The 14023-nt window shown below is 41.5% G+C and overlaps 1 protein-coding gene across 3 annotated transcripts; it reads right to left on the reverse strand.

Annotated features, from left to right (window-relative positions):
* Window positions 1-5291: 5291 nt before the first annotated feature.
* On the reverse strand, window positions 5292-14023 carry LOC107077509 (zinc finger protein 345-like). Of its 3 annotated transcripts, none has more exons than XM_015348515.2 (3): window positions 13943-14023; window positions 12825-13082; window positions 5292-10302 (listed from the first exon to the last, which is right to left on the reverse strand). In XM_015348515.2, the coding sequence occupies exons 1-3, from the start codon at window positions 13968-13970 to the stop codon at window positions 8825-8827; spliced, it is 1764 nt and encodes a 587-aa protein (XP_015204001.2). In that variant the 5' UTR covers window positions 13971-14023; the 3' UTR covers window positions 5292-8824. The 3 variants fall into 3 exon arrangements, with proteins under 3 accessions (XP_015204001.2, XP_015204002.2, XP_015204003.2); XM_015348516.2 differs by having other exon boundaries at window positions 13764-13994; XM_015348517.2 differs by lacking the exon at window positions 13943-14023 and adding an exon at window positions 13555-13655.

Raw genomic sequence — 14023 nt, forward strand, 5'->3', positions numbered from 1 at the left:
TTTCTGGTCACTTTAAAAAAAAAAAATCAAGCCTCCAGTGTTCAAAGTTTATTTGACCAAAATGATTCTTCTTCCCTGATAAGTCCTCCGTGGTCAGCTTCTGCCAGGAATAACACCCCCAGGCAGGGTGTTAGAGCCAGCTTGTGTTCCAGAACAGGCCTTGTGTCTCAGTGAAGTTAAGCAGCTGTCAGAAATGGTGTGTCTGTGTAGACTGCCTCCTCCTGAAGCTAAGAGCTTGTCTTTAGGAATCCCTTTAACATGCTTCTGATCTGACTTACAAACACCGGCATTAGCTGAATTAGTGGCAGTGCTGTATATTTGAGGAAAGCGACCTCTCAGCCTGTATAAATCATGAAAGAAATACGTTTCATCCTGTAGAGACTAATGACCTTTAATGCTATCAGAACATGAAAAAATGGATAGCATTTAACTGTCAATATATTTATCTTGGATATTATCTGTGAATTTATAAAAAAAAAAAAACAAAATAAAGCACTCAAAGAAAATATACACTAAATTCCTGCTTAATGTTGACTTGCATAATAAAAATATTTTTGCTTTTCATGTTTTTTGTGCTGGCTGTGTTTCAGCCATAAGACAACTCCAATCAATAAACATAGTAGCACAAGACATTATTAAAGACCTGCCCATGCAATGCAAAAACATTTTTGTAAGAGATGAAGCTCTTTTCCTAGCCCCAGTTACTTCTATGGCGCAAAGAATGTGAGTGGAGTGTTTGGGAAGAGTGTGCTGTATGTGGTTTAATTTTTTGCTTTCATGTTCATATCTCAATGGCACAGAGTTCTTCCTTAAAATGTAAAGTACATTATATTAAACAATAGCTAAATGCAAACTGACTGACCATTGATCCATTCCCTCCATCTTTTGAATATTGTGCAATATTGTTTTCTATACTATGTTGTATCATACACTTTATGTTATATGGTATTGTAAACTGGATGATACCACCTTTTTCCACTACACTATTACCGTTTTTACGCTGTGGTCTTCACCTATCTGTGCACTAAAAGAACAAGCACTAATAAAAGTTCCAATGTACAGTACTTGCTACAAATGGCAAATAAACTTTGAACTTGAACTGTGGTTGTGCACAGCTCAGCAGAGCTCTTAGAGCTGTTAGAGGCAGGAGTTGTCTTGAGGTGTAGTGCATGTAACTATAGGATGGCCTGTACTACATCACACTGTCTCTACAACTGGATACCAGGTTTCATGCAACTTCAATCTGACTTTGCACCTTCTAGCTCTCCACCTCACCTTACAGGATACTCTGACAGCTCATGAACAAAGACATCTGGAGAGTGGAATAAGTGCATTTGTTTATATGTCTTTTGAAGTACTCTTTTTTTTTGCATTCTACAAATATGTTTTCATAACTTGCAATGAAGAAGTAACTCAAACTATTAATCGACTATATGCTATGTTATTTTAAAGTCGGTGCTTAAGAAGCAAGCTTTTTTTCTGATCTTTAATATTTCCAAGCCAGTGTACTGCTTCCAAGTCAGATTTGTGTCCCATTTCCTTACTAGATATTGGGTTAGGTTTGTTGTTTTAAGTCAATAAGCAAAAATCTTCATTGTATTTCAGTAAGCTTGCCTACTATAGGTACCAGTGTGGAGTAGTGATGTGGGGCCCTGGACTTAATTGAAAGGACATTAGTTTAAATTCGGGGTAGAGCACTGCTGTTGTATCTTGCAGCATTTTATTCAAAATGCACCAATAAAATAACCAGCAGTATGAGTTAAATATGTTAAGATGGACTAGAGCATACATTAATAATAATAATAATAATAATAATAATAATAATAATAATAACGGCATACTTTACGCTACCTATCTACAGTATGAAACAAGGCTTTGCGCGAAGAGATGTTTGAATCCTTGACTATGAAAACTTTAAATTAACTGTTAATGTCTGTGTAGGTGTAGGTTAGTAATATGTTCCACGCGTAATTTTAACAAGACACAAAAAACAGAGAAAACACGAACACTGAGGTACTGTGAACATTAACTCTTAGTAGTTCAAGCCATTTTTACAGATGTGCTGGATATTATAAATTATGTGTACAGTATATTACAGTTAATTAAAGGTCACTGGTAACAGCACACAAATCACATTAAGTGGAACTGTAGGCAAACAGTGCCTCCATCTGGACAAACTGTTTTACCACGGTGAAATTACAAATACAGCAGTACCAGCAGTCTGGCTGGAATGAAACCTTCACTAATTTTATTAACCTTTGTGCTAAAGCTTTTATTCAAGGTAAAGGGATATAAACACCTTCAAACTATGAAGACCCTGCACAGAAAAATTTAAGATAGAATTATTTTATAAAGTTTCATTACAACTGACTTTGTTTGCACCAAGGAGCATTTAGAGACAGTGGTAATAATAGCATGAAATTCTTTATACATTTCATTTATACAGTTAATGGGTTGCTGGCTGTACCTACAGTATAACTATGTACAGTAACAAATTCAGATTACAGGATTAAAATATTTTTGGCCAGTTTACATTTTGTTTCATGAAATAAAGGTCAGACATACAGTAAAAGCTTGACTTGCACATTCTTATTAAATGGGATCAGTGAGGAAACCCATTTATCCAATAACAGGAAGCTTATTCTCATGACAAGAGTAATTGGAAGCAAGAGCAGAGGTCATAACCAGGCCATGAAAACGATTTAGGGACACTGACTAATCAATTCAGCTTGAATTTGGAGCATCCAGATTCAAAACCCGTGCCAACAGGTAGAATATTGTATGGAAACTCCTCATAGAAGGCAATCCAGTCCAGAGCTAAACCTAGGACCCAAGAGCTGTGAGGCAGCAGTGCTTACCATGAGACCACACCTCAGTAAGCAAACAATAAAGCATAATTCACTGTACTTCATAAAGGAATTGGGCTAAGCCAAGATTGAAATGTTTAAACAACTAAAATAGCTTAATAACAGTTGACCAAATTGCAAAAGAACAGAAGGTATAAACACTAAGAAACAGAAGCCAGGTCCATTAAACTTAAACATAAGTGTCGGGAACCTTCAAAACCTGTTTCTTATGGACTGAAGCAGTAAAACATGTATATTGTCCATACCACCTCTAGAGTGCAGCAGCACATTTGATCTTTGGATGAATCAGTGTTTGACTAACCTAAAAAAAGTTACTGTGTATACCAACATGTAGTGAAAATCTATTCCACTTAAATTAGTGGAAAAACATTTTTTTAGATATGTAAATTACATTTTTACGCAGATATTCTGGTGAAGGTCAGTCCGATCTCTCCTTTTCTGATCTCCTACAAGTAAATGTCTCATCTCCTAAGCAGCCTCTTTGTGTTTGCTCTTACCTTTCACTTCCACATCTCCGTCTCTTCATCCCCCAACGTTCCTGCCAGCTCCTGCAGCAATCGGCGCCTTCACTTGTCTCCCACCCCACTGCCTCCTGGCGCTCGCCGGCGTTTCTATACCTCAGCCGGGCTCAGCGGTCCGACTACTGTTCCTTCAAGCTGAGGCGGGAAGTGCCTCCCCGCTCCACCTCAAACAAGCAACTCGGCAACTTCTCTGTGGAAATAACTGGGATCCACTAGGTGCCATGATGTCTGCTCTCCTCTTCCACCTTCTTTGGGTGCTGCTAACCCTCCCCAGAGCTCCGGTAGAACTGCACACAACATCCCAGCTCCTAGTTTTCTCTCCTTCTCTCCTCCTCTGCAACATCACACCTCGTCCACGCTCCCCTCTCTACCCCATTTCAGTGTTGGGTGCCTATTGTATCTCCGGCGCATGCCTATTCCTCTCCCCTGCTCTCCCCACAGGCGTCTGCCCGGCCTTGCTGTCCCTGGTGCCTGTGCCCCAAGTCGGGCACATTAAGCCAACCTCAGCTCTGATAGCTTCGACTTTCTCCTTCCAGGATAGCACATCTTCCACAGAACATCATGGAATTCCAGTGTCAACCAATCAACCTGAGATCTGTGTTCTTCTGAGGCCTTACATATACAGTATCTTAACCAATCAACAAAAGTGTGTAGACCAAAAGTTCTTTTACTAAAGAACTGTGCAACAGAATTCCTCTATTTTACTTTGTTAGCCTCATCTTTATGATTATTCAGGTCATAGAAGTTTAGGCCAAATAAACTTCAAATATGTTTCATCTCTGTGTCACAGACATTCAGGAAGAGGTAAAATTATAATCTTGTCCCTTTCTTCTATACACAAATATATCCTGAACACCCTGTTTCATCTATTAATTTCCAACAGCAGGTCAAGTGCTATCACTTGAGAGCAGAAACAGAAGAATGAAAATGAGTCTATCTCATGATTTTCCCCTGAAGCCAAAACTGGCAAGTCATTTTTCGATTTCGTGTGCCTGTGAGATATCCTGATAATTGTTTCCAAAAAGAGAATCGTATTAACACTGCTGCTTAACATTGGCGGATGCTAGAGATATAATTACACAACATTATGTACCAATCAGAGTTTTTAAACTGGAGGTAAACCTGAACAATGCAAAGTTATGCAGTGAGTTTCAGTGATGTTACTCACATCACAGTTTGCAAACACTGTCATGTTAAAAAGAGCAAATGGTTTCTCAAGCACAACTTATTTTCATTCTAATTACATCAATTGAGCATAGTTAGGTATCTCCCAACATGTGATGTTATTGTCTAGTAACACAGCATCCCTATTGGTTTTCTGTGAAGTGCACTTACTACAGTGCAGAGAATACAAAAATGTCCTCCTGAAACTGATGTATGCTTGCTGAATGCTCCACTAAACTTTCATTTAGCGAGATGAACTCTATTTAGGAGCGGTTGTAGTTTTATCCTTTAAAAACAATCTTAAGATTTACCAAAACATTTTGCCCCTTTTCTTCTAGTTTGAAATCAGGTCAGATGGGAGGTGAGGAAAACCATAATTACATCCTCAAAATATCATTTGACTAAGACAGCAAATGGATCAGAGCTTTTTCCAGGAGACTGGCCTTTCTGATTGCAGTTAAACGCTTGGTGAGAGGAAATGAGTATTTAAGCATCTAATGATTCCCTGCTTTGCCTCCAGAGTGCAAAACACAGGGGTATTTAAGATAACGGGATGAGGAGATAGGGCTGGCTAATCTGACTTGTTCCTCACTCTCTGCAGCAACATGTCCAAACAGCATCTCTTGATTTCATTTAGCTTTGACTTGCTGTGCACATTGAATCAAAAATACATGCAGAACACATAAAAAAGAGACAGAAATACAAAACAGTTATTTCCAGAAATACGATCGACAATGTATTATTTTAACACAAATGTACAGTTTATTTTAAATAATATTTCCTATGTTTGCTTCAGATAATACTGTCTGAAGCATGCACAATAAAACATTTTATAAATGCAAGCAGTTCTTATTAATCCGATTAATGACTGTTGATAGCAGCTTTCTTGAACTGCTCAAGATTTCAAATTTAAAATGTTTCCACATAACTTAAAATCTGCCACTTTTAGGCACTAAATGTGATCACAAATGCAGTTACAGCCAGCTGTCCAGATGTTCTAAGTAACGGATTCAGATGAGGAAAAAAAGCAGACAATGGGCTCATAAAGAGGGAAATTAATCCGATTTGTCGTTCTTTTTGGTCTATAAGTAGAATAGTGAAATCTGAAACAATAGTGTTGTGTACTAAGTGACATTCACCTTCTGTTCTGTTTCTTATTTCTCCAATACAACACCAATACTTCAGACTCTTTAGCCTCTTACCTGCCAATAAAATATTACTGTCCTTCCATACTTACAAGAAGTGTTATGTAGCTTAAGAACAATTTGTTCCCTTTTAAGAATTTATAGTGAATCACAGGAGTCAGCTCATTGTCCTGCCCAAAAATTCCTTTGGTGCACATTATCAGACAACTACTTAACAGAAGCCAAAATACCAGCCACCTGACAATTCAAGAAATTATTCAGAAATGGCTCCCGAGTCTACCGAGTCATAAAAAACATTCTTAAATTTCCAAGTCATGCACTTAACTGAAAAATCGCCTGTACCTCCTGGTACAATACGAAGCACAAAATGGGACTGGCTAAGCTGTGCTTCACTAGGCTTTCTTGATCATTTACCTTCCTCTTCCTTAGCAAAACCAATCCATCAGTATACAAAGTGCTCTCTGCCAAGCCTTTCTGCTTTTAATTTGCAGAAAATAAACTAGGCTGCAATTAGGCAGAGGTACAACGTGTTCAATTAGGCTTTTAAAATGGCATGACTTTTAAAGTACAGACAGAACCAGAAAACACTGAACTTAAAATTAGCTAATTTTGTCTTACAGCGACTGTGAATCACACATGCAGTCTGGCTTGGAGAACAAAGTTTGCCTGTTGAAAGTCAACCTTCAATGAATTCACAAATAAAAATAAAACGCCTTTATAAAATCCTTGTCAAAAGAAAAACAAGTCAAGCTCTGTTCTATCAGTACTATTTCTATAAAGTGTTATGAAATACAGTGAACTTACAGAATGCTTAATGCTTTGCTCTGCTCATAGTGGTTAGCTACAATTGTTAGATATTAGGTTTAAGCAAACAACTTAATAAAGAATAAAGAATTTTTTTCATCTAAATTACAAATGTCAAAAAGACACAAGACTAAGCTGAACATCTCACCCTGTATACCTGTATACTACTCAGGGGTGCAGTTTCTTAAAGCGCTTATTTGCCAAATGATAATCTATCACTAGTTTAAGCAGCAGTTTTACTTTTATAGAAGGTACTGAATGCAGGTAAAGCTAACACGGGTAGATAGGCTTGTAGAAGTGTTACTCAATGTTTCTACTTTTTCTTGCTAAAAGGAGAGCCCCTCAGAAATCCTAAAAGCAGAAAACCACAATAAAGAGACGGACTGAGGAATGAGGGGGTCAGCTGAAAACTCAATAATATTGTACAATGTATGGACCTCGGGCCTTGCAGCAGTCAGGAAAGAGTGGAATGACAGAGCTTGTCATGGAACAGGATGACAGGCTGTTGTTGAGCCTATCAGGTAACTGCAACACTATCTGAGCTGTAGCAATAGTGCACTTTTGCCATGCAATGGAAAAACCTAGCAACACTACTGCCTAGGGGCTCCAATGCAATAATAAGCCTTATCAAGTACTGTACAGTAACAGAATGTGCATCTACAGATTTATTTGCAAAAAATGACTGACCAAATTCACGTCCATTCTGTTAAATCAGATTTGGTAATTTATTGACTTTGGAAACTAGCAATTTATGACTCATGACAAATAAATAAATCTAGCTATCTCATTCAGATAGCTAATTTGTTAGGTGCATGTAATACAATTGGTCTTCCCTCAGAGCACTCTGTGCACACACTAGTGCTGAATCAGAAATGTGTTTCCATTTATCATTGAAAAGGTTTTGTATGATAATGTGAACCTAATACAAAAAAACTGCAAGCTTGCAGTTCATAAGACTGTGTTATAACCAAGACAGAAAGGGAGCATTAATCCCTGTATTGCTCGTTAAAAGTAAGAAAATTACCATGCATTAATAACATTGCTTTCAATTCCCATGGAAAGGAAACTTATCTTTGCTACAGGTGAAAACACTAACTCAGCACCTCCTAATATATGAAACAATCACAGTGCTTATCCTTTTAGTTCAGGAATGGCAAGAAATAATAATATAACCAGAGGCTTGCATCTCTTCTCAAGAGATTTCATCTAAGGCTCTGAAAGAGGAGATTATTAGGGGATTTCAAAGGACTTCAAGGGATTTGAAATCCTCCCTAGTCCTGACATCCAGGTCCTGGGACAACACTAAAGCAAGGATCCTGTCCCACAAAGGGACATTTTTAGAGATATTATGCACCATCTCATAAAACATCATTAACACTAACTACTCTATTCACTAATAGTTTTTTAAGATCTCATGCCATTTGTTAGCTTTATCAAAGGTTTTAAAGAAAACGTCTATAATATTTGAAAGCTTGAGAGGCCAAATTGAAGATTCTCATGCCATTTCCTAGAGTGAGGTTAGAATGACCAACATTACCTCTCACTATATATACACACTTTAATAACTGTGCAAGACACTTAAAAATAATAATTGTATTATTTTACATATAAAAATAATTAATATTTCTTCACACGGTACTTAAAAATGAACTTCTGGGACAGGAGACAACCCCCGCATCAAGCATGCCTTTCAGTCTTTCCCAGAATGACTCTAAATGTCTTTCTCCCCATTTGTCCCTCCCAGGTTATGGGTAATGACACAAGGACCTGGGAACACATGTGAATGTACAGTTCTGGGGCACAGGAAAGGTCCAAACTCCCATGACTCAGTGTGCCATGGGAGTTTGGACCTTTCCTAAATACATTAAAGAAGCCGAACTATGGTATCCTTTAAGAAATAGTTCTTGTTCGGAGTGTTTTACCTAACACAAACTAAATGAGCCTGACAGGCTAAGAAGTACCCTTATGATACTTTACGTTGCCTTGGTTTGCTTCACATCGAGGGTTTCTGACTACCTCATCTTCCTGGCCAGCATTTCACGTCTCAGCCAAGATGGCACAGTCCAAAGAATACTGTAATCATTTGCATAACCAACAACTAGCAGACGTGGAGCTGTATCTCCCAAAATTACATTTCTGAAGTTTCCCATTTGTTGATTCAGTCACACTGTATGCACAACTGTATAAGAAAGTACCTTTTCAATAGCAAAAGACAGCAATCACAGGCTAGCTCTCCCACAGTCAGTGATTTTCAGCTGCTTCGATGGACTTGTACTAATGAGCGTTGTGCTCTAGGTCTGAAGAGATCAGAAGAGCAGCTATGTTAAGTACCCTGTGGGGCCTGCGCTGGTTGAGGAGCCTTGCAGGCATGCGTCTTGATCTGCCCAGAGTAGACAAAGGTCTTGTCACAGTGGGCGCAGTGATAAGGCCTCTCGCCAGTGTGAACTCGCTGGTGCTTTTTGAGGTTGCCCAGCTCGCTGAAGTTCTTCCCACAGGCGGTGCAGTGGTAGGGCGTCTCCCCAGAGTGCACCCTCAGGTGCTTCTTCAGGCTGCCCGACTCCCGGAAACCCTTCCCGCACAGCGAGCACAGATACGGCTTCTCTCCCGTGTGGATGCGCTCGTGCTTCCGGAAGGCCCCCAGCCGGCTGAAGCTGCGGGAGCAGACGCCGCACTGGTAGGGAGTTTCCCCGGAATGGATGCGCTGGTGGATCTTCAGGGTGCCGGACAGGCTGAAGCTCTTCCCACAGACGGTGCAGTGGTACGGAGTCTCGCCCGTGTGGATCCGTTGGTGAATCTTCAGTTTCCCGGATTCCCGGAAGCTCTGCCCGCACTCCGAGCAGCGGTAGGGGGCTTCTCCGGTGTGGATCCTCTGGTGCTTCCTCAAACTGCCCGACTCGCGGAAGCCCTTGCCGCAGGTGGCGCAGCTGAAGGGCCGCTCACCGGTGTGAATGCGCAGGTGCCTCTTCAGCGTCTCCGAGATGCTGAAGGTCTTGCCGCAGACGGTGCAGTGGTAGGGCTGCTCGCCGGTGTGGATGCGCAGGTGTTTCTTCAGCGTCCCCAGCTGGCTGAAGCCCTTGTCGCAGGTGTGACAGTGGTAGGGGGTCTGGCCCGTGTGCACGCGCTCGTGTGTCCGCAGGCTGCCGGAATCCCGGAAGCTCCTGCCGCACTGCTGGCAGCTGTACGGGTTCTCCCCCGTGTGGATCCGCTGGTGCCGACGTAGGGTGGCCAGGATGCTGAAGGTTTTGTTGCAGGTGGTGCAGCAGTACGGAGTCTCTCCCGTGTGGACGCGGCGATGTTTGGTCAGGGTCCCGGACTCTTTGAAGCACTTGCCACACTCCTCGCACCGGTACGGAGCCTCGCCAGTGTGGACACGCCGGTGGATCTTCAGCTTGGCCGAATCCCTGAACGCCTTGCCGCAGTCGCTGCAGATGAGCGGGAGCTTCTCGCGGTGCACGCGCTGGTGTGCCCGGAGAGTCCCCACCCGGCTGAAGCTCTTTTCACACTGATCGCAGCCGTACACGTTCTGCCTCAAGGCCTTGCCTTCTCTTGCCAGTGACGGAGGAGCCCCACTTTGGGCAGCGCAGGCAGGCGACACCGATGATTTCAGTTCTGGGTTGCTGGCTCCCCTGGCGGGGAGGAATACCTGCTGGTTTTGCAAGCCGTCTTCTTTTTTCACACTTTCAGGCTCATTGCAGTCTTCACTTGGCGTCTTGACACAATTTTCCAGCTCAGTTCTTCCAGGTGAAAGGATATCAGTGTGGAGACACAGGGACAACTCCTCCTCTTCTTCTTTTACAGACACTGTAGCAGAACATAGCAGATACGGAGTCACACAGTAACATTTGCCTGTTTGTGATTTAGAATACATATTATAAGCTCTGCGTGTCCGTTTCAAGTTAAATATTAAAATAGCACAATACAAGACTTTCTGACTGGCTCTGTGACAGCTAAACCCTAAACTGTAAAGACAATTTGTTAAAATACCTTTTGAATTGTCAAAGAACAAAAAGCCTTACACATAGTAAAACTAAATGTTTCCTCAAACGCATCAGCTACCTGGGTAGACATAAGTCCATTTGTTCCACGGCGCTTTTTCATATCGATAAGATTATCTTCCAGGGATAATCTGGATATAAATGTGAATGCAGCCATGTCTCAAGCACCTGGTGTGAAAGATCTGGAGCATGAACCACATTTCAGAACATTCTCAAGTCCCCTGCCTCTTGCAGGTATTTCTGTATCAAAGCACACAACTCATTTAGTCACCCAGAGATGATGAACTCTGAAGTACGGAAGCAGGGGTTCATCATCCCACCACCCCTCAAACTCTTTTATGGCGTTTTTTTCCTTAAACGTTTAAAACAGAAGCAATAACTTTCCATCCAAATGCATTACCATTCTGCCAGTCTTCTTTGCTTTACTTACTTGAGGAGGTATCATTCAGAAACTCATTAGAAATGCTTTGCTCCCATGCTTCTGCATTAGCAATGCCTTTTCTGAAGGCTATTCAGAAATCTTCAGAGAAGAAAACGAAGCCATATACTGCATTCCAATGGAAAGTTAATACCCTACTGCATTGTGGTTTTGGATTTTCTGCTGCAAGCTATTTTGCTGTAACTCCCTCAGAAAGATAGAAAATAGCTGACATGTAAATGTTTTCTACTTAAAGTTCCTTTAATATGTCTTTACAAGGAAACAACAAGCCTGTGTAGGTCAAAGAGAACTTAAGCATTTTTTCCTTAATATTCTACAAAGTAATGGACTGTATTATTCACATCACTGGGGAAGAACAGCCCATAAAAACAATTCTGCTTTAGCAGGGGTGCTCCTCTGGTGGCTCACAGCATCTGCAGCCTTCATTCCAGTTCAGCTCTTCACTGCTCCATTAAGAGTTTCCCAGTCCTGGCTCTCCTGTTCCAGCCGAGCTGCCATTTAATTAACTGGTCATTTAATTGAACAAATCATTTTAACCACTTATTCTCTGTTTCTTACAAATGCTTGGGGTTTGCAGTCGACTACATTTAATAGTAACAGGAAATCAGCACCTACTGTGCTCAGATTCTAATTGAGCTTATTCTTAATCTATGGGCTTGGACGCAAATACACCCAGAAGACACTGGAGTCATAAGGAGCAGAAAAGGGGGGGGTCTTGACCCAGTTGATCAATTGGCTTAACTACAGCAATTTGACACCTTTTGACAGGTTTTATGTACTGGATATACAAATGTCTTGGGTGTGACATAATGACGTCAGTTACAGCATACAGTAGTACCATACAGTATGATGCGGTGCCTATCACTGCCTGAAAAGTGTGTACAGATGGCACATTGTATTATGTTATTGGACACAACTGACAAGGCCAAAAGTCAGCTCTTACATTTTACTGCCTTTCAAAGCAATGGAAAAGATGGGCTACTGTCATAATCTGAAAAACTGCAATCCATCATAAACAGCAGCTGTCAATATAGAGATTGTTGCAGCCTGATGCATAATGCATTATGCAGCTCTGTATGCATCATCATGATCACAATGTTTTTTTTGTCACTGAAAAATCAGGCAATATTACTTTTTAATGTAATATTTACAACTTGATATGGCCAAGCAACACATTAGTATATTATACTGCTGGTCACATGCACCTCCATCTCGATCTTGCATTAATCACCAGAAGAATTTATCTTAAAAGGGACAGAGGCATCAGTACAATGGTCTGCATGAGATTTATATCGTACAAATTCTACCAAGAGACGGGCTAGCAGCAAATGTGGTATTCTGAGGTCCACTTAAGGAAGTTTCTGGATCCCTCTGTCAAGATGTTAGAGATCTTTAAGATGGCTGGTTCAATCCAACAGAGCAACATACAGTATAACAGACCTCAAAGTGTTTATTGCATACATTCTCGTCAGAGGTCAGTATAAGCTCACAAAGCTTTCCCCCCAAGTTGGCCAAACCACACACTGGGCCCTGTAATTTTGCTGTTTACGCGATGTGACCAGTTGACGTTTCAGCTGCAGGGGTGAGTTTCAGGTCATGCATATGGTGTGTGGACCTTGAACTCTGCATGTTCTCAATAAGGAATGCCAATTAAAAAAGTAATCTTCCCTGTCATGAAACTGTCATAACCCTTCCACCGTGCTTCCACTCCAGTACTGTGATAAAACCAGCTCCTTAATTGTTCTATTGATCTGATTTTTTTCAAATAACTAATTAAGGAGCTGGCTAAAGCAAAATTGCATGATGAAGTGGCTTGGAATAGGTTGCAGATTGTGTAGCCCTGTCATTGAAAGGGCTGTATACCCCACCCATGTCCGGCCTTTACTTACATCCCCCAGCTGTAGTGGAAGACAGTTCCTGGGGAAGGGGCTTGTCTGAGGTGGCTGGGCAGTCCTCCGTCTCAGTTTTGATCTCGCAGCATGGCTTGAGCGGTACTTTGGTACAGTCAAAGGACTTGTCTTGAGAACCCTCCCCATCTAGCAGCACCAGTTCCTTTTTCACATGAACTACCCCCGGGGCAAAAGGATTTTCTCCGCTGGACTGCATGCTACCCTTTTCCCCAGCTGTCAGGGACTTCATGCTAGATCCTGTGCCAAAAAAAAAGGACATCACTTGCTTCAACTGCACTGGCATACTTCACCTCTACAGAAGCAACACCGCACCTGCACCACAATAACGAATCTTCGTTAGAAAATGAGCAGCATCGGGGACAACATTTTGCAGTTACTTCTGTTACAACATACGGTTGCGCATAAAGTGAATCAGATGCTACAGTAAATCCTACAATACGGTGCACGACTACAGTGAGTCTCCTTTATGCTTAAAATGAAAGGCTTGAACCTGGTTAGTTACAACGACACATGCTGTACATAAATCGAGTGTTCTTCAAAACACAACGGCTAAACGCCAACAACACATTGTAGGGGACATCTTTAATAACTTCTGCAACGGGGCCCGGGATTACTGACAGATATAATGCACTGAAGCGGGTTTAAACAGATTTATGGCAGAACATTTGCAAACGCACACGCAATCATTCGGCACACCACAATAAAGTACCTTACAAAATTGCAAGAATGAGTGGGAGAATTCAACAGCGAAAGACACCGACGTGAGAGCCAGAGAAAGGCTAGAATGACTTAACAGCTAACAAGAATTGTTTTGTTAAGAGGGACGTTAGCACTATAGAACTACGTAACCAAGGGCTGGATGAGACGACTCGGCCTCTGGGCAGATCCATGCCAGTCCTTTGCCCAGGCTGTTATTACCTTTGTGGGTTTTTTTCTTGCAGATACTGTATCAGATTCCTCATCGCGGTTTCCTCTTGCACCGCTTTATACTCTCCGAACCCCCGTCCCACGACACAGTCCAAACAACATTTTTTTCTCAATAAGTTGCAATTTCTCCTGCCATAAGTTACATCAAAACCCATTTTTAAAAGGCATACCTTTATCTCTACTCTGTAACCCGGCCATGTGGAAGACCCACCCCTTCAGTGAAGTGTTGACGGAGACTCACGAATACAATC

This window comes from Lepisosteus oculatus, chromosome 11 (assembly GCF_040954835.1).
Source record: "Lepisosteus oculatus isolate fLepOcu1 chromosome 11, fLepOcu1.hap2, whole genome shotgun sequence".
In the NCBI taxonomy this organism is placed as follows: Eukaryota; Metazoa; Chordata; class Actinopteri; order Semionotiformes; family Lepisosteidae; genus Lepisosteus; species Lepisosteus oculatus.